General features: G+C 39.8%; 1 protein-coding gene and 1 pseudogene across 1 annotated transcript in view; one reads left to right on the top strand and one right to left on the bottom strand.

Annotated features, from left to right (window-relative positions):
• Nucleotides 1-3,162: 3,162 nt before the first annotated feature.
• The window catches only part of SIAE (sialic acid acetylesterase), a 138,784-nt gene continuing 122,568 nt past the window's right edge, over nt 3,163-19,378 (bottom strand). The window contains exon 10 of the mRNA XM_077112583.1: nt 3,163-3,636. Coding sequence (XP_076968698.1) covers nt 3,478-3,636 — 159 coding nt within the window. The 3' untranslated portion in view covers nt 3,163-3,477. The remainder of the gene's footprint in view (nt 3,637-19,378) is intronic.
• LOC143643825 (F-BAR domain only protein 2 pseudogene) lies at nt 8,725-10,174 on the top strand (annotated as a pseudogene).

The following is a 19,378-nucleotide window of genomic DNA, read 5'->3' as shown; positions in this document are numbered from 1 at the left end:
GGATTCTTCTAATACTTCACTTGAATGAAGCCAGGTTCTGGAGGATATTGTTTTTGACACCTTTATGGAGTTTTGCAGAAATAAGAGGTATAGAGATATTGGCTGGTTGTTGTTAGATACACCGTATACATTAATGAGTGAAAGGGAAGGGCTTAATACGTCAAATGAGAAGCTTATGTGCTGACAGATGTAAATGTTTCTATGAGTGTCTTAAAGGAAAATCTTATTTCCTATAGCTATAGACTCGAGATCTCTGAAAATGACTCAGAATCTTATTGTTAGAGTAGCAACTTTACAACATAAACTGAAATCCCAATCTTGCATGGTGTCTGCCATTAAAGTGACGGCATTGATTGGGAAAGAGTGGGACCCTAAAAATGGGATGGTGACATATAGATTGATAATGTCGGTGGAGAGGTTGAAACCCTAGGTCATGCTGAGTCTTCTCTAATAACCCTGTAATAGTCTGCCCTGTGACATGGCTGACCCACCTCCAGCCTGCCCTGAGGAGTTCACCACCCAGCCTCCACCTGAAGGGATTAGCCCTAGAGTGATTATTCGTGTTTCTCCAGATGAAACTGCAAATGAATGCCATGAAGCAAATGGCTTAGAAGATATTTCTAATTCTTTTCAGGAACCCCCACCCCACCTCCACATTTCTTCCAGATCTACAACTAAAGTTCCAACAGACCCCTAAAGGTGAGATCCAAAGTTTCACACATGAGGTGGTACGTTATACTGCAAAAGAACTGTGTGAGCCTTCCAATTTATATAGACATAAATCAGGAGAATATGTGTGGCAATGGATTTTAAGGGTGTGGGATAATGGTGGGAGGAACATAAAGCTGGATCAGGCTGAATTTATTCATATGGGCCTATGTGCTGGTTTGAAATGATGTGTGCACCCTAGAAAAGCCATGCTTTAATCCTAATCCCATTGTGTAAAGGCAGCCATTTACTCTAATCCCTATTCAGCATTGTATGTTTGAAATTGCAATTGGATCATCTCCCTGGAGATGTGATTTAATCAAGAGTGGTTGTTAAACTGGATTAGGTGGTGGTGTGTCTCCACCCATTTGGGTGGTCTTAATTAGTTTCTAAAGTCCTATAAAAAAGTAAACATTTTGGAGAACAGGGGATCCAGAGAGAGCAGAACATAACAACATAGCCACAAGAAGCAGAGTACACCAGCCAGCAACCTTTGAAGATGAAGAAGGAAAATTCCTCCTGGGGAGCTTCATGAAATAGGAAGCCAGGAGAGAAAACTAGCAGATGATGCTGTGCTCGCCATATACCTTCTCACTTGAGAGAGAAAGTGTGAACTTCAGCTTTCTTGAACCAAGGTATCTTTCCATGGTTGCCTTTGATTGGACATTTCTATACACTTGTGTTAATTGGGACATTTTCTCAGCCTTAGAAGTGTAAACTAGCAACTCATTAAATTCCTCTTTTTAAAAACCATTCTGTTTCTGGTATATTGCATTCCAGCAGCTAGCAAACTAGAACAGCCTTCTAAGCAGAGATTCAATGTTATAGCTCAAGGGGTTAGAAAAGGCATTAACAGTTTGTTTGGATGGTTGACTGAAATATGAATCAAAAGGTGGCCAACATTACCTGAGGTTGAAAGGTCAGCACTGCCCTGGTATAATGTAGATGAGGGGATCCAGAAGCTTACAGAGATTGGAATGTTAGAGTGGATTTATCATGCAAAGCCTGCTTTTATACCCCAGGAATGTCTGGAGGATGCACCTTTTACCAGATCTGTAAGAAATAAATTTGTGAGACTAGCGCCATCATCACTGAAGAGCTCTGTAGTTGTACTTCTCTGTAGGTCAGATATTACTGTGGGAACTGCTGTCACTGAGCTGGAATCCTTAAACATAATGAGGATGACCGGATCCCAAGTGGGCAGAAGCCAGGTGGCAGCACTCAATCGCCAAAGGCAAGGCAGATGTGGCTATCATAATAGACAGCAAACTCAAAGCAGGAGTCAAAACAACCTGACTCACAGAGACTTGTGGCATTAGCTAGTAAATCATGGAGTACCTACAAGTACAATAGACGGGCAGTCTACTAAATTCTTGTTCGAACTGTATAAACTAAAGAGTCCTAGGTCAAGTGAACAGAATCTAACCTGAATTACAAAAACACAGAGTCATGGCCCCTTCATCAATTTCCAGACTTGAGACAGTTTACAGACCCAGAGCCCCTTGAACGAAGGGAAGGCCAAGTCTCTTTGGGGGAGAATCCTGTTACACTACCACATATTTATACTGTTAATCTTCCTCCAAGCCTTCCCCACGGAAACTGACAGCCTTTTACCAGGGTAACTGTGCCTCAGGGAAAAGAAAATCATAAGATATTTTGGCGATTATTAGACACTGATTCAGAAGTGACATTAGTTCCTGGGGACCCAAGACATCACTCTGGTCCATCAGTTAGAGTGGGGGCTTATGGAGGTAAGGTGATCGATAGAGTTTTAGCTCAGGTCCATCTCACAGTGGGTTCAGTGGGTCCCTGGACCCATTCTGTGGTTATTTCCCCAGTTCCAGAATGCATAATTGGTATCGACATATTGAACAACTGACAGAATCCCCACATTGGCTCTCTAAGCATGGACTGAGAACGATTATAGTGGGAAAGCCACTATGGAAGCCACTACAACTGCCCCTACCAAGCAAAATAAAAATCAGAAGCAATACCATATTCCTGGAGGAACTGCAGCGATTACTGTCACTCTTAAGGACTTGAAGGATGCAGGGGTGGTGATTCCCACCACATCCACATTCAAATCTCCTATTTGGCCTGTGCAGAAAACAGATGGGTCTTGGAGGATGTCAGTGGATTACTATAAGCTCAACCAGGTGGTAACTCCAATTGCAGCTGCTCTTCCAGATGTGGTATCATTGCTTGAGCAAATCAATACATCCCCTGGTTTCTGGTATGCAGCTATTGATTCGGCAAATGCTTTTTTCTCTATAGCTGTTAGTAAGGATCACTGGAAACATTTTGCTTTCAGCTGGCAAGGTCAGCAATATACTTTCACTGTCCTGCTTCAGGGGTATATCAACTCTCCAGCCCTATGTCATAATCTTGTCTGCAGGGAACTTGATCATTTCTCACTCCCACAAGACATCACACTGGTCCATTATATTGATGATATCATGCTGATTGGACCTAGTGAGCAAGAAGTAGCAGCTACTCTAGACTTATTGGTAAGACATTTGTGTGTCAGAGGAAGCAAGATAAATCCAACAAAAATACAGGGACCTTCCACCTCAGTGAAATCTCTAGGTGTCCAGTGGTGTGGGGCATGTTGAGATATTCCTTCTAAGTGAAGGATAAGTTGCTGCATCTGACACCTCCTATGACCAAAAAAGAGGCACAATGCCTGGCTGCTTTCTCTGGATTTGGCAACAACATATTCTTCATTAGGGAGTGCTATTCTGGCCCATTTATTGAGTGACTAGAAAGCTGCTAATTTTGAATGGGGACCTGAACAAGAGGAGGCTCTGCATCAGGTCCAGGCTGCTGTACAAGCTGTCCTTCCACTTGCCCCATATGATCCAGCTGATCCAAAGGTCTTGGAAGTGTCAGTGGCAAATAGAGATGCTGTCTGGGTTCTTTGGCAGGTCCCTGTAGGAGAATCACAACACAGACCCTTAGGATTTCGGAGCAGTCTTACCATCTGCTGCAGATAACCACTCTCCTTTTGAGAAACAGCTTTTGGCCTGCTACTGAGCCTTAGTAGAAACTGAATGCTTAACTATGGGTTACCTAGTTACCATAAGACCTGAGTTGCCTATCATGAGCTACGTGTTGTCTGACCCACCAAACCACAAAGTTGGGCATGTGCAACAGCTCTCCATCATAAAATGGAAATGGTATATATGAGATAGGGCTAGAGCAGGTCCTGAAGGCACAAGTAAGTTACATGAGGAAGTGGCCCAAATGCCCATGGTCTCCACTCCTGCCACATTACCTTCTTGTTCCCAGACCAGAGCTATGGCCTCTTGGGCAGTTCCTTACAGTGAGTTGATTTAGGAAGAGAAAACTTGGGTCTGATTTACAGATTGTTCAGAATTATATGCAGGTACTGCCCAAAAGTCGACAGCTGCAGCATTCCAACCCCTCTCTGGGGTGTCCCTGAAGGAGAGTGGTGAGGGGAAATCTTCCCAGTTGACAGAACTTTGAGCAGTGCACCTGGTTGTTCATTTTGCTTGGAAGGAGAACTGGCCAGAGATGCATTTGTATACTGAATCATAAACTGTTACTAATGGTTTGGTTGGATGGTTAGGCACTGGGAAAGACCATAATTGGAAAATTGGTGACAAAAAGGTCTGGGGAGAAGGTATGTGGATAAAGCCTTCTAACTGAGCTAAAAAGGTGAAGATATTTGTGTCCCATGTGAATGTGCACCACAGGGTGACTTCAGCAGAGGAAGGTTTTAGTAATCAAGTGGATAAGATGACCAGTTCTGTAGATACCAGTCAGCTTCTTTCCCCAGCAACTCCTGTCATTGCCCCATGGGCTATGAACAAAGTGGTAAGGATGGAGGTTATGCATGGGTTCAGTAATATGGACTTCCACTCACCAAGGCTGGCCTGGCTACAGCCATTGTTGAGTGCCCAATCTGCCAGCAGCAGAGACTCACACTCAGCCCCCAATATGGCACCATTTTCTGAGGTGACCAGCCAACTACCCAGTGGCAGCTTGATTACACTGGACCACTCTCTTTATGGAAGGAGCAGCAATTTGTTATAACTGGAATAGAAACATACTCTGGATATAGGTTTACTTTCCCTGCACACAATGCTTCTGCCAAAACTACCATCCATGAACTTACAGAATGCCTTATCCATCATCATGGTATTCTTCACAGCATTGCTTCTGATCAAGGAACACACTTCACAGCCAAAGAAGTAAGGGAATGGGCACATGTTCATGAAATTCTCTGGTCTTACCATGTTCCCCGTCATCCAGAGGCTGGATTGATAGAACAGTGGAATGGTCTTTTGAAAACTCAATTATGGTGCCAACTAGGTGACAATACCTTGCAGGACTGGGGTAACATTCTTCAGGAAGCTGTGTATGCTCTGAATCAGCATACACTATACGGTGTTTCTCCCATAGAAAGTATCCATGGTCCAGGAACAAAGGGGTGGAAATGGGAGTGGCACCACTCACTATTACCCCTAGGATCCACTAGGAAAACTTTTGCTTCCTGTCCCTGTGACCTTGAGCTCTGCTGGTCTACAGGTTTTAATTCCAAAAAAGAGAGTGCTTCCACCCAGAGAAACAACAGTGATTCCATTGAACTGGAATCTAAGACTGCCACCTGGTAACTTTGGGTTACCCATGCCCCTGGATCAACAAGCCAAGAAGAGGATTACTTTACTGGCTGGGGTGATTGACCCTGGCTATCAGGGGGAAATAGGACTGCAACTACACAATGGAGATAAAGAAGAGTTTTTCTGGAATATAGGAGATCCCCTAGGGCATCTTTTAGTACAACCATGTCCTGTAATTAAAATCAATGGAAAACTGCAACAACCCAATCCAGGTAAGACTACCAATGACTCTGAAACTTCAGGTATGAAGGTTTGGGTCATCCCACCAGGCAAAGAACCATGGCCAGCTGAAGTACTTGCTGAGGGTAAAGGGAACATGGAATGGGTAGTGGAAGAAGGTAGTGATAAATATGCCTACGACCACGTAATCAGTTACAGAAATGAGGACTGTAATACTGTTTTGTTCATGTTATAGTATTTAAGTTGCAAGATATCAAGTTTAAGAATGAATATTACCCAAGGACTTACACCCTATTCTGGGGAGATTTAATGTGTTTCCGGTTGTACGTAGGACAATTGAGTATTGTTGGTGAGGAAAAAAAAATGTCTTTTATTGTTTTCTATTTAGAGATTAAACATGGTTTAAGATGATGTGTATGGCTGCCAAGCTGACAAGGAGTAGAATGTCATAATCAGGTTCATGAGTCAACTTGGCCAGGTGGTTTGTCTGGTTAGGCAAGTGCTGGCCTATATGTTGCTACAAGTTTTCATTGAGTTAAATTATGAGCACATTGGCTGTATCAAGCTGATTACATTTGTAATCAGCCAAGGGGAGTGTCTTATGCAATGGGTGATGTTTAATCTAACCACTGGAAGCCTTCTAAGGAGGATTCAGAAGAAACAGTCTTTCTTCCTTCTTTGGCCAGCGAGCTTTTCCTGTGGACTTCGTACAGCCCCTTCATTAGAGTCGATGGCATCACAGCCTGCCCTACAGATTTTGGACTCTATGTTTCCATGGTTACTTGAGTAACTTTTATAAATTTTATATCTATGGATATTTCCTGCTGATTCTGTTTCTCTAAAGAACCCAAGCTAATACAGATAACATCTCTACAATTTTGCAATAAAAAAAAATGTAGAAAGAAACCAGTGTAACTTCAGTATATGTGCAATGTTTGTGTCATTTTCAAATTAAAATTTTACTTCGCATTTTCATATGCATTGTAAAGTTCTCACTGCTAGGAACCCAATGTCCTTGACATAGATTGTAGACTAGTGATAGATCAGTGGTTTTCAAACTATAATTAGAAAGAGGGTCATCTAATGGTTACATATTGAGTTATCTAATGGTTACATATTATGGACAGTGTTTCCTTTCTTCAACTGTAAAGGAATTCTGGACCCAGCCTTGATTAGACATCATGGCCCTATGCTCAAAAGCCCTGTCAGGATAGTTTAGAGACAAAGGACTAGGCATTTGTTTACCCCATATTACAGGGGAAAGAAGGATATAGGACTCCTATATTATCTAAACAATTTTCTCTCTAGGAAAAGGAAGATAAATCATTATAAAACCCAGCTCAGGTGTTTCCAGGCAGAACAAGAGCAACTGGCTGCATCTTCTACCGCTTCATGTTCTTCTTTTAACATAGAGCCCTGAGAACTGAATGTCTTGAGAACTCCCCTTTTCCCCTATTTAGTTCTTTGTGGGGGTGAGAGAAGAGAAGGAAGCTGAGGTTATGGTGTATTTAGGTCCCTTGTCATTTCTTATTCTAGTTTCAGGCCAGGTCCCTGACCACCTTGGGATACTGGATCTGTCTGAGATGCTGCTGCCTTGTTTGTGAAATGTGGACTGGGTCTGCTTCTGCACTTTCTAGTACAGTCCATCCAGCCTTGCTGGTCTGCCCAGAGAATCTAAGGTGCTTTGGGATCTTTTCAAACCTGTTCTCAGATTTATAAGGAGAAGGCACAGGAAAGTGTCAAAATGGACAGAAAGAGAAAGAACTTTCTACATCACTCATCTTCTCTTCAAGATTGAAGATTTTCATGTTATAGTAACACAAATTCTCATTCTGCACTCAAGGAATTGATTCTCTTTTATATAATTCTTCCTTCCTAACCCCAGATATGCCTCCCTTAAAGAGAATGACTGAGAAAAGTGGCTCATTGCTAGTTAAATACTTTATCCCTGCTCAGTTGGCAGATAGATCAGAACTCTCTCCTTTTCTTTGCTTTTTGGTCCCTCTAACTAGGTTCAAATCTCACTTCAGCAGCACCGTGTACTTTTTCAACTTTAGATTTTCCTGCATAGGTTTCTTGTATTCCTCTATTTTCTCAAATGATAATGAGCTTTCTGACAGAGGAAAAACTACATCACCCTGTGATCCCAACAACTCCTGTGTCATTTAACCAATTCCAATTTAAGAAAGTTTTTTTATCTCCTACACTGTGAAAAAAAAAGTAGTATTTAAAAACCATTTATTGAAAAGTGTATTAGTCAGGGTTCTCCAGAGAAACAGAACCAACAGGCTATATATACATACATACATTCATACATCATATATGTTAACATTAAGAGATTCAGAATAACTTATAATTATGACTGAGTCACCCCCAGAGAACCTCTTTTGTTGCTCAGATGTAGCCTTTCTCTTTAAACCAACTCAGCAGATGAACTCACTGCCCTCCCTCCTACATGGGACATGACCCCCAGGGCTGTAAATCTCCTGGCAATGTGGGGCAGGACTCCTGGGATGAGCTGGGATCTGGCTTCACGGGGAAAAGCACACTTAACCAAAAATGGGAACAGAGCAATGCAACAAAATAAAGTTTCAGTATCTGAGAGATTTCAGAGTCAATAAATTATCCTAGAGGTTACTTTTATGCATTATATACTACGGTATATTGGAGTGGCTAGAGGGAAGGACCTGAAGTACCTGAAAACTGTTGAGCTGGGTTCCAAAGCCTTGATTCTTGAATTTACACATTTACAATATGACTGTGTGATTGTGAAAACCTTGTGTCTGATGCTCCTTATATCCAGGGTATGGCCAGATGAGTAAAAAATATGGATAAAATAAATAAATAACAGGAGGGACAAAGAGTAAAATAAATTGGTTAGATGGAAATACTAGTGGTCAATGAGAGGGAGGGGTAAGGTGTATGGTATGTATTAGCTTTTTCTTTTTTCATTTTGTTTCTTTTTCTGGAGTGATGCAAATGTTCTAAAAAATGATCATGGTGATGAATACAAAACTATGTCATTATATTGTGAGCCATTGCTTGCATATTATGTATAGAGTGTATGTGTATGGGTGGGTGCTGGCTGGTCTCAGGATGTTGACTGCAGCAGGCGGAGGTGCCCTGGGGGCTTGGCTAGTGTTTACACAGCAACTGACGAGCAGGAGGCAGAACCCAGTGCCACAGCAGCATGATGGTCATGGCTCATTTCATCTAGAATTTGGGGGGAGAAAAAAATAGTGGCTTTGATATCCTCTACCATAATATGAAACATGGACAGATATCAACAAAAGAACTAGCAGATTTTGTAAGGAAAGAGCTACAATAAAAGAGACATATTTCAGGTCAGTGACAAAACTAGCAAAATCAGCAAGCAATTATTCACACCCTGGGACATTTGCACCAATGTAGAACGCGTTCAAAATGTCTACAGAGAAATTAGCAAATTGTCACTTGGATCTTGTTAGAAAACTACAGGAATTAATTAAGGAAGTTCAGAAGAATAGAGAAGAACAAGTAAAATATCATAAAAAGACTAAAGAAGAAGTTTCAGAAACTCTGGAAGCTGTTCAAACCATTCAGAGCATAACCCAGGCTCTCCAGAAATCTAAGGAAAATTACAATGCCAAGTGTGCAGAACAGGAGTGTCTGAAAAAGGAAGGGGCTACACAAAGAAAAATAGAAAAGGAAGCTGTTAAGTCTAAGAAAGCTACAGATGCTTATAAAATCTATGCGGAAAAGTATTCATAAGCAAAAGTTGATTTTAAACAGAAGATGTAAGAAATTTCAAGATATTGAAGAAACTCATCTCATTCATATAAAATAAATTATAGAATCTTTATCAAATGCTATAAAGGAAATTCATTTGCAAATAGGCCAGGTCCACGAAGAATTTATAAATAACATGGCTAACACCACATTTGAAAGTTTGATACAAAAAATTGCTGAGTCAGAAGCCACTGGGAAGGGAAGACCTGGTCTTATTTAATTTGAAGAGTGTGATCCTACTAGTGCAGCTGAAGGTATACAACCAAGGAAAAGGAAGACTTTGCTTTGCCATGAATAATTTAAAAAGAGAAAGATGCAGAGTCTTTGGAATATCCCAATTCCAATTCACTTAACATTCCTGATGTAGATGAAGAAGGCTATGGTTTTAAACCAAAAGCAAATCAGAATGATACCAAAGAGCACCATTTCTACTCATCTAGTGATTCTGACTCTGAAGAGGAAGAACCAAGAAGTACCAGATAGAAATCAAACCTATGCATACAAATAACTCACATCATACAATGGCTTCTTTGGATGAATTAAAAGTATCGGTAGGGAACATAACACTCTCCCAAGCAATATCCAGACAAAGCCCAGTGCTGATGAATCAGAATTTGTCTAATGAAGAGTTAACAAAAGCAAAGCCATCAGCTCCATCCAATGAGAAATGGACCATCTCTAGGTTTACTTGCTTGGGATCCCCTGTCTGGACCATCTCTTGATTCATTAAGTTCATCTTCACTAACTTCTCATTGTCATCCAGGCCCACAACTCCTCTTTTTGTAGGCACCATTGTCACACCTCCGAGGCCTGCTTCCAGACCAAAGCTTGCTTCAGGCAAACTCAGTGGGATTAATAAAATAGTATGTGCTTAGGTTATTGCTGTTGTTGTTGTTGTTGTTTTTCAATTAACTGCTTTGATGTAAGATGCAAATTATATTTTTCTCTATCGCCCATTACAGTTAAATGCTTGACATTTTCTATTCAAGGCAGCAAAGTATAGAAAAATTTCCCTAACTCCCACCACCTACACTCTCTCATATTTCCTCAGTGGTTTGAGGAACATTCTTCAGGAGAGAAGAAAGTTCCTGAGAAAGTTGGAACCTTACAAAAAAAACCATTCAGAATCCTTTGCTTCACATTAAAGAAGCAATTTTCATATAATTTCACTCAAAGTAAAATATTAAGGAAGAAATGGTAGCCTGTTCTTAGGCAATAGAAAGCATACTGTCAGAAGAGTTCTAGAGGGCATCAAGTTCCACTTCCTTTATTTTATACATTAGGAAACTGGAGTTCTCATCAGTTAAGTAAACCTGTGAAAGTACGTTTTGGTTAAAAAAAAAAAATGAAAGCAAAAACTAGAAAAAAATGCTTGGTCTTCAGAACTCATCAGATGAAAAAAAATGCATGGGCTCTTTAGAGTAAGGAAACCCTCCCAAACTAGTTTTCTTGCCCTCAGTCTGTGCTGCTTTGCTCTATCTATCATCTATAATGCCAGAATTAAGTTTCTAAACATCAAACTTATTGTTTTTTTCTCTTGATACACACATCCATTGGTTCCCATAATCCATGTGATTGAATATTTTAGCTCAGTGTACAATGTTCTTTAAGTTGCCTCTGTAACCTGTATTACCAAGTTAACTGCCCAGTTTTCTATTCTTTGCAATCTAGACTTCAGACACTTGAAACTTTAAAATGTTCCCTAAATGCATCATGCTTTTTTATACATTGATGTCTTTTTATTCTGTTCCTTCTATCTGAAATGTCCTTCAGTTTTCTGTGTAACAAACTGACCATCTTTCTTTAAGACCCAGCTAAATGTTACCACCTCTTTGGTCATTCTGCCACTCTTCCTGCAGAGGATTTGATCATACCCTTCCTTACATACCATAATACTTTGCTCAAATTTCTATTAGTGCACATACTAATAGAATGTAGATACTTTCCTTGTGTGTGTTCCCCTTATGAGACTATGTCTTAGCCCATTTCATTTCCTCAATACTTTGCATAATGCCTGTCACAGAATACAGAATTAGGAGATGTTCAATGAATAAATAGAAAAGCTTTAGCCCCAAATGTTGAACACCAAGTTGCTAGTTTGAATCTGTGGTGGACCCAAGAAAAGCCATGTCCTTTAATCCTCATTCAATATTGCTGGGTGGGAGCATTTTGATTGTTCCCATGGAGATGTGACCCACCCAATTGTGGGCAGTAACTTTTGATTAGATGATTACCATGGAGGTGTATCTCCACCCATTGAAGGTGGAGTTGCTTACTGAAATCCTTTAAAAGAGGAAACATTTTGAAGAGAGTCCCTTTTGTAGAGCCACAAGAAAGCCAGCACATGCCACCATGGTCACCATGTGCCCTTCCAGCTGAGAGAGAAACGTGGAACGTCATTGACCTTCTTGAACCAAGGTATCTTTCCCTGGATGTCTTAAATTGGACATTTCTATAGACTTGTTTTATTTGGGACTATTTCTCAGGTTTAGAACTGTAAACTAGCAGCTTATTAAATTCCCTGTTTTAAAAGCCATTCCGTTTCTGGTATATTGTATTCAGGCAGCTAGCAAACTAGAACACCAAGTGTTCAAACAGTCTATCCCAGTGAATAAACTTAGTGGAAGTGAAATAAAAGACTAGGTACAAGCTGCCAAGGAGGTGGTTATTATTTAATTAATATAAAAATTATTGCATCTGCATAACTTTTTTTTCCTCATTACAAAAGCAATGCATGGCCGGAGACCTGGGTTCAATTCCTGGTGACTGCCCATGCAAAAAAAAAAAAAAAAAGACATTTCAAAAGCAATGCATGATCATGTAGCAATTATAGAAAACACATAGAGAAAATAAAATTCCATCTATAGGTCACTACATGAAAATAACCACTGTTAACATTTTTATATATATAGCCTCTTGTTATTTTTTGAATGCATAAATATTTATTTACCCAAAGGCAATAAAATGTAGTGGTTGAGAGTGCAGACTTATTAGCCACTTATTAGCTGAGCAAACTTTTACTTGAATTCTCAGTTTCCTCATGAATAAAATGGGGGTAATGATACTTGACTACAATGTTGTGACACTTAAATGAGTTAATACACTGTGTAAAGCAGAACATTGTCAGATACAAAGCAATTGTTCAGAAAAGTCAGTTGTTATGACTGAAATTGTATGTTTTTAATTGTAAAAAATTACATTTTATATAAAAATTAAAATACATTTTAAATTAAAACTTTAAATAAAAAAAATGTGTGTGAAGATTTCTCAGTTAAAAAAAAAAAGATTTAGAGGAGACAGGGCCAGATGTCAGCTTAGTGAAGCATGGAATTTAGTTTATCCTCCAGAGCAACTAGTAAATAGCCAGGAACAGTACAGAACAACTGCTGGGGCTACATCAGTGACCAGATACACAGCATACACCAGTCTGAACCAGAAGGAAAGGCTGAGACCCCACACAGAACTGTAAGTCCCCCAAACTGTGGAGGCTGATACCCCTCCCCCACAGACATGGCAGGCTGTTTCCACTACAGGAAAGGAAACAAACTTTCCTAGCAGCAAGGGCTTAAGTCTTGCTGAGACTTGGAAAATCTCATCAAAAAATCAAATCAGGGTGGGCCACAGTGGCTTAGCAGGCAGAGTTCTCACCTGCCATGCTGGAGATACGGGTTCGATTTCTGGTGCCTGTCCATATTAAAAAAAAAAAAATCCAATCAATGAGTGAAGGAGGATATAAAGAAAACATGAGGCAAACAAAAAGAAGAAATTGAAAGTTTGAAAAAACAAATCACAGAACTTATGGGAATGAAAGGCATAATAAATGAGATGGAAAAGAAATGGAAACCTCCAATAGATTTGAAGAGGCAGAAGAAAGGATTAATGAACTAGAGGCCTGGACATCTGAAATCAGACATGCAAAAGAAAATACGGGGTGGGTGCATGGGTGGTTCAGTGGTAGGATGTGCACCTTTCATGTGGGAGACCCAGGTTCAGTTCCCAGACCATGCACCCACCCCCAAAAAATAAAGAAAGAAAGAAAAGAAAATATAAGGAAAAGAATGGAAAAAATATGAACAAGGTCTTAGGGAATTACATTATAACATGAAGCACATGAATACACATGTCATGGGTATTCCAGAAGAAGAAGAGAGGGGGAAAAGAGGAGAAAGACTAACAGAAGAAATAATCACTGAAAATTTCCCATCTCTTATGAAAGACATAAACTTTCAGATCCAAGAAGTGCAGCATAGAACAAACAGAATAGATCCAAATAGACATAGTCCAAGACAGTTACTAATCATTATTGTCAGATGTCTAAGAAAGACAGAATTTGAAAGCAGTAAGAGGAAATCAATCCATAACATACAAGGGAAGTCCAATAAGACTATGTGTGGATTTCCCAGAAGAAACCATGGGGGTGAGAAGGCAGTGGCATGATATATTTAGCATTTTAAAATAGAAAAACTGCCAACCAACAATTCTATATCCAACAAAACTGTCCTTCAAAAGTGAGGGGGAGATTAAAATATTTTCAGACAAACAATTACTGAGAAAATCTGTGGTCAAGAGACTGGCTCTGCAAGAAATACTAAAGGGAGTACTACAGGCAAACAGGAAAAGGCAGGCAAGAGAGGTCTGGAGAAGAGTGTAGAAATGAAGACTATCAGCAAAAGTAAAAAGAGAAAAAAGAATTTAGTTATGACATAAAATCTGAAAGACAAAATGGTAGAAGAAAATACTGCTTTTACAGTAATAACATTAAATGTTAATGGATTAGACTCTCCCAATCAAAAGACAGACTGGCAGAATGGATTGAAAAACAGAAGCCATCTATATGTTGTCTACAGGAGACTCATTTTAGACACAAGGACAAGAATAAGGTTGAAAGTGAATGGTTGGGGAAAGATGTTTCATGCAAACAACAATCAGAAAAGAGCAGGAGTAGCTATGTTAATATTTGACAAATTAGACTTCAAGTATAAAACAATTAAAAGAGACAAAGAAGGACACTGTGTATTAATAAAAAGAACAATTCAACAAGAAGACATAACAATCATAAATATTTATGCCACTGAGCCAGAGTTGCTCCAAAGTACATGAGGCAAACACTGACAAGACTGAAAGGAGAAATAGAACCTGTACCATTATGGTTGGAGACTTCAATTTCCCACTCTCATCAATGGTTAGAACAACTAGACTGGATCAATAAAGAAGTGGAGAATTTGAATAATGCAACAAATGAACTAGACTTAACAGACATGTACAGAACATTACACCCCACAACAGCAGGAAACACATTTTTCTCAGGTGCTGATGGATCATTCTCAAGCATAGGTCAATGCTGGTTAGCAAAGCAAGTCTCAGTAAATTTTAAAAGATTGAAATCAGGGTGTGCCACAGTGGCTCAGCAGGCAAGAATGCTCGCCTGCCATTCCAGAGGACCCGGGTTCAATTCCTGGTGCCTGCCCATGTAAAAAAAAAAAAAAAAAAAAAAAAGATTGAAATCATACAAAATGTTTTCTCAAATCATAATGGAATGAAATTGGAAATCAATAACAGGCAGAGGGCCAGAAAATTCACAAATATATGGAGGCTAAACAACACACTCCAATAGCCTTGATTCTTGAAGATGATTGTATAAAAATATAACTTTTACAATGTGACTGTGTGATTGTGAAAATCTTGTGTCTGATACCCCTTTTATGGACAGATAAGTAAAAAATATATATGGACAAAAAATAAATAAATATGAGTGAGTCTAGCCAAAAACTAAAGGACAAATACTGTATGGTCCCACTGATGTGAACCGACATTCGAGAATAAACTTGGAATATGTCATTGGTAACAGAGACCAGCAGGAGTTAGAAACAGGGTAAGATAATGGGTAATTGGAGCTGAAGGGATACAGACTGTGCAACAGGACTAGATATAAAAACTCAAAAATGGACAGCACAATAATACCTAATTGTAATTGGAGCTGAAGGGATACAGACTGTGCAACAGGACTAGATATAAAAACTCAAAAATGGACAGCACAATAATACCTAATTGTAATGTAATTATGTTAAAACACTGAATGAAGCTGCATCTGAGCTATAGTTTTGTTTGTTTGTTTGCTTGTGTCTTTTGTTTTTTTCTTTTTCCTTTTTATATATATATATTTTTATTTCTTATTATTATTATCATTTTTATTTTTTCTCTATATTAACATTCTATATCTTTTTCTGTTGTTTTGCTAGTTCTTTTCCTAAATCGATGCAAATGTACTAAGAAATGATGATCATACATCTATGTGATGATATTAAGAATTACTGATTGCATATGTAGAATGGAATGATTTCTAAATGTTGTGTTAATTTCTTTTTTTAATTAATTAAAAAAATTAAAAATAAATAAATAAATAATAGAGGGGACAAAGGGTAAAATTAATTGTGTAGATGGGGAAAAAAGAGATTTATAATAGGAATTGGCTCACACAACTGTGAGGATTGGCAAGTCCAAATTTCACAGGACATGGCCCCAGTTGGAAACTCAATGAAGGTGACATCAAATTCCCCAAAAGAAGCTGACTGTCTTAAGTAGAGCTACAATTCCTTCTTTCTGATTGCTGAAATCATGATTTCTCCTTTTAAGACCTTCACTGATTCAAAGAAGAGACATCTCTCATTGCTGAAGGCATCTCCTTTGTTGATTATAGATAACATCAGCAATAGATGCAGTTATCTGCTTAACTCCGCAAAAGAGACTCACAATAGACTAAAGCAAAAAATGTTTATTAGTTACAAAATTTATATTTTGACTAGTGCATTTCCTAATATAACTTATGCAGATAGTTTGATTGAACACCATAAGTACTTGGAATCTCAGGTAGGACATGAGATTTTGCTGGTTTGTCCAGAGTGATGCCCCAATGAATCCCAGAGTGATTTGATCAGTGAGTGGAAAAGTATCTGCAAAGCCCCCTTCGGGGAGTGGTGAGAACGGGGAGAAATTCAACTTTCCCAAGTTGAATTCTTGGTATTCTCACAAGCAGTGTGGAAAACCAAAGCTGTAGGCAGAACCCCCAGTGTTGGGGGTTGTTCATATGAAACTTAACCCCGCAAAGGATAGGTCAAGTCTACTTAAAATTTAGGCCTAAAAGTCACCCCCAAGAGAACCTCTTTTGTTGCTCAGATGTGGCCTCTCTCTCCAGCCAACACAATGAGTGGTCTCCCCACTCTACCCCTCTCTACGTGGGACATGACTCCCAGGGGTGTGGACCTTCCTGGCAACATGGGACAGAGATCTTGGAATGAACAGAGACTCAGCATCAAGGGATTGAGAAAAACCCTAGAATGAGCTGAGATTTAGCATCAAGAGATTAAGAAAACCTTCTCGACCAAAAGGGGGAAGAGGGAAATGAGACAAAGTGTCAATGGCTGAGAGATTCCAAACATAGTCGAGAGGTTATCCTGGAGGTTATTCTTATGCATCAAGTAGATATCATCTTGTTATTCAAGATGTAGTGGAGAGGCTGGAGGGAACTGCCTGAAAATGTAGAGCTGGTTCCAGTAACCATGTTTCTTGAGGATGATTGAATAATGATACAGCTGTCACAGTGTGACTGTGTGATTGTTAAAACCTTGTGTCTGATGCTCCTTTTATCTACCTTGTCAACAAAGGAGTAGAACATGTGGAATAAAAATAAATAATAAGGGGAACAAATGCTAAAATAAATTTAGTTTAAATGCTAGTGATCAATGAAAGCAAGGGGTAAGGGGTATGGTAGGTATAATCTTTTTTTTTTCTTTCCTGTGTTCGTTTTATTTCTTTTTCTATTGTCTTTTTATCTCTTTTTCTGAATTAATGCAAATGTTCTAAGAAATGATGAATATGCAACTAAGTGATGATATTGTGAATTACTGATTATGTATGTTGTTTTATTTTGTTTCTTTATTTTTTAATTAATAAATAAATTTTTAAAAAAAGAGGCTCACAATAACAATCAGGCAAGACCTTGCTGGACTAAGCAACACATGAAATTAACCATTACAAGAAGTTACTAGAAAGTACTGTGAATAGAACCAGATTTTATATATGTGATGTTATCATACTTTTAAAATGAAATCTGTAAGAGCAGCAATGAAGCAAGAAAATGCAGTACAAAGGAGTAGATTGCAATGTAATACCCTAGACTCCAAAACAAGTTGCGGCAGTAGGTGTTATGTGCCCTAGGACAACATACAATGCAGACCCTTAGGATTTTGGAGTAAATGAGACCTGAGTTGGCTATCATGAGCTGGGTGTTGTCTGACATACCAAGCCATAAGGTTGGGTGTGCACAGCAGCACTCAATCATAAAATGGAAATGATATATGCAAGATAGGGCCACAGCAGGTCCTTAAGGCACAAGTAAGTTACATGAGGAAGTGGCCCAAATTCCCACAGTCTCTACTCCTGCCACCTTACCTTTTCTCTCCCAGACCAGATCTATGGCCTCTTAGAGAATTCCTTACAGTAAATTGACTGAGGAAGAGAAAACTCAGGCCTGGTTTATAGATGGTTTGGCCTGATATGCAAGTACAACCTGAAAGTGAACAGCTGCAGCACTCCAACCCCTTTCTGGGGTGTTCCTGAAGGACATGGTGAGAGGAAATCCTCCTAGTGGGCCAAACTTTGAGCAGTACACCTGGTTGTTCATTTTGCTTGGAAGGAAAACTGGCCAGAGGTGTGTTTGTATACTGACTCATGGGCTGTTGCTAATGGTTTGACTGAATGGTTAGGGACGTGGGAAAAACATAATTGGAAAATTGGTGACAAAAAGGTCTGGGGGACAGGTATATGGCTAGACCTTTCTGAGTGGGCTAAAAACATGAAGTGTCCCATGTAAATGTGCACTAGAGGTATGACTTCAGCAGAGGAAGGTTTTAATAATCAAGTAGATAAGATGACCCATTCTTTGGATACCAGTCAGCCTCTTTCCCCAGCAACTCCTGTCATTGCCCAATGGGCTCATGAACAAAGTGGTCATGGTGGTAGGGATGGAGGTTATGCATGGGCCCAGCAACATAGACTTCCACTCACCAAGGCTGACCTGCCTACAGCCACTGCCAAGTGCCCAATCTGCCAGCAGCAGAGACCCACACTCAGCCCCCAATATAGTACCATTCCCTGAGGTGACCAGCTGGCTACATGGTGGCAGGTTGATTACATTGGACCACTTCCTTCATGGAAGAAGTGATTTGTTCTAACTGAAATAGACACATACTCTGGATATGAGTTTGCTTTCCCTGCACACAACGCTTCTGCCAAAACTACCATCTATGGACTTACAGAATGCCTTACCCATCGTCATTCCACACAGCATTGCTTCTGATCAAGGAACACACTTCACAGCACATGAGGTGTGGGAATGGGCACATGCTCATGGAATTCTCTGGTCTTACCATGTTCCCCATAATCCAGAAGCAGCTGGATTGATAGAATGGTGGAATGGCCTTTTGAAAACTCAATTATGGTGCCAACTGGGTGGCAATACCTTGCAGGGCTGGGGTAATGTTCTCCAGGAAGCTATGTATGCTCTCAATCAGCATCCACTGTATGGTGCTGTTTCTCCCATAGCCAGGATCCATGGGTCCAGGAACCAAGGGGTGGAAATGGGAGAGGTACCACTCACTATTACCCCTACTGTGGTAGTTAGATTAAGTTGTCAACTTGGCCAGGTGAAGACACCTAGTTCTGTTGCTGTGGACATGAGCCAATGGTACGTGAACCTCATCTGTTGTTGATTACATCTGCAGTCAGCTAGGAGGCATGCCTGCTGCAATGAATGATGTTTGACTTAATTGGCTGGTGCTTAAATGAGAGAGCTTAATGTAGCACAGCCCAAGAAGCTCAGCATCCCTCATCTCAGCACTCACAGCTCAGCCCAGGCCTTGGAGATGCAGAAAGAAGTCACCCCGGGGAAAGTTGTTGGAACCCAGAGGCCTGGAGAGAAGGTCAGCAGAGACCATCTCATGCCTTCCCATGTAAGAAAGAACCTCAGTGGAAAGTTGGCTGCCTTTCCTCTGAAGAACTAATGAAATAAATCCCCTTTTATT

The sequence above is a fragment of the Tamandua tetradactyla genome, chromosome 8 (assembly GCF_023851605.1).
Source record: "Tamandua tetradactyla isolate mTamTet1 chromosome 8, mTamTet1.pri, whole genome shotgun sequence".
Lineage (NCBI taxonomy): Eukaryota > Metazoa > Chordata > Mammalia > Pilosa > Myrmecophagidae > Tamandua > Tamandua tetradactyla.
The sequence above is the reverse complement of the archived record's forward strand: the minus strand, read 5'-3'. Positions and strand labels throughout refer to the sequence as shown.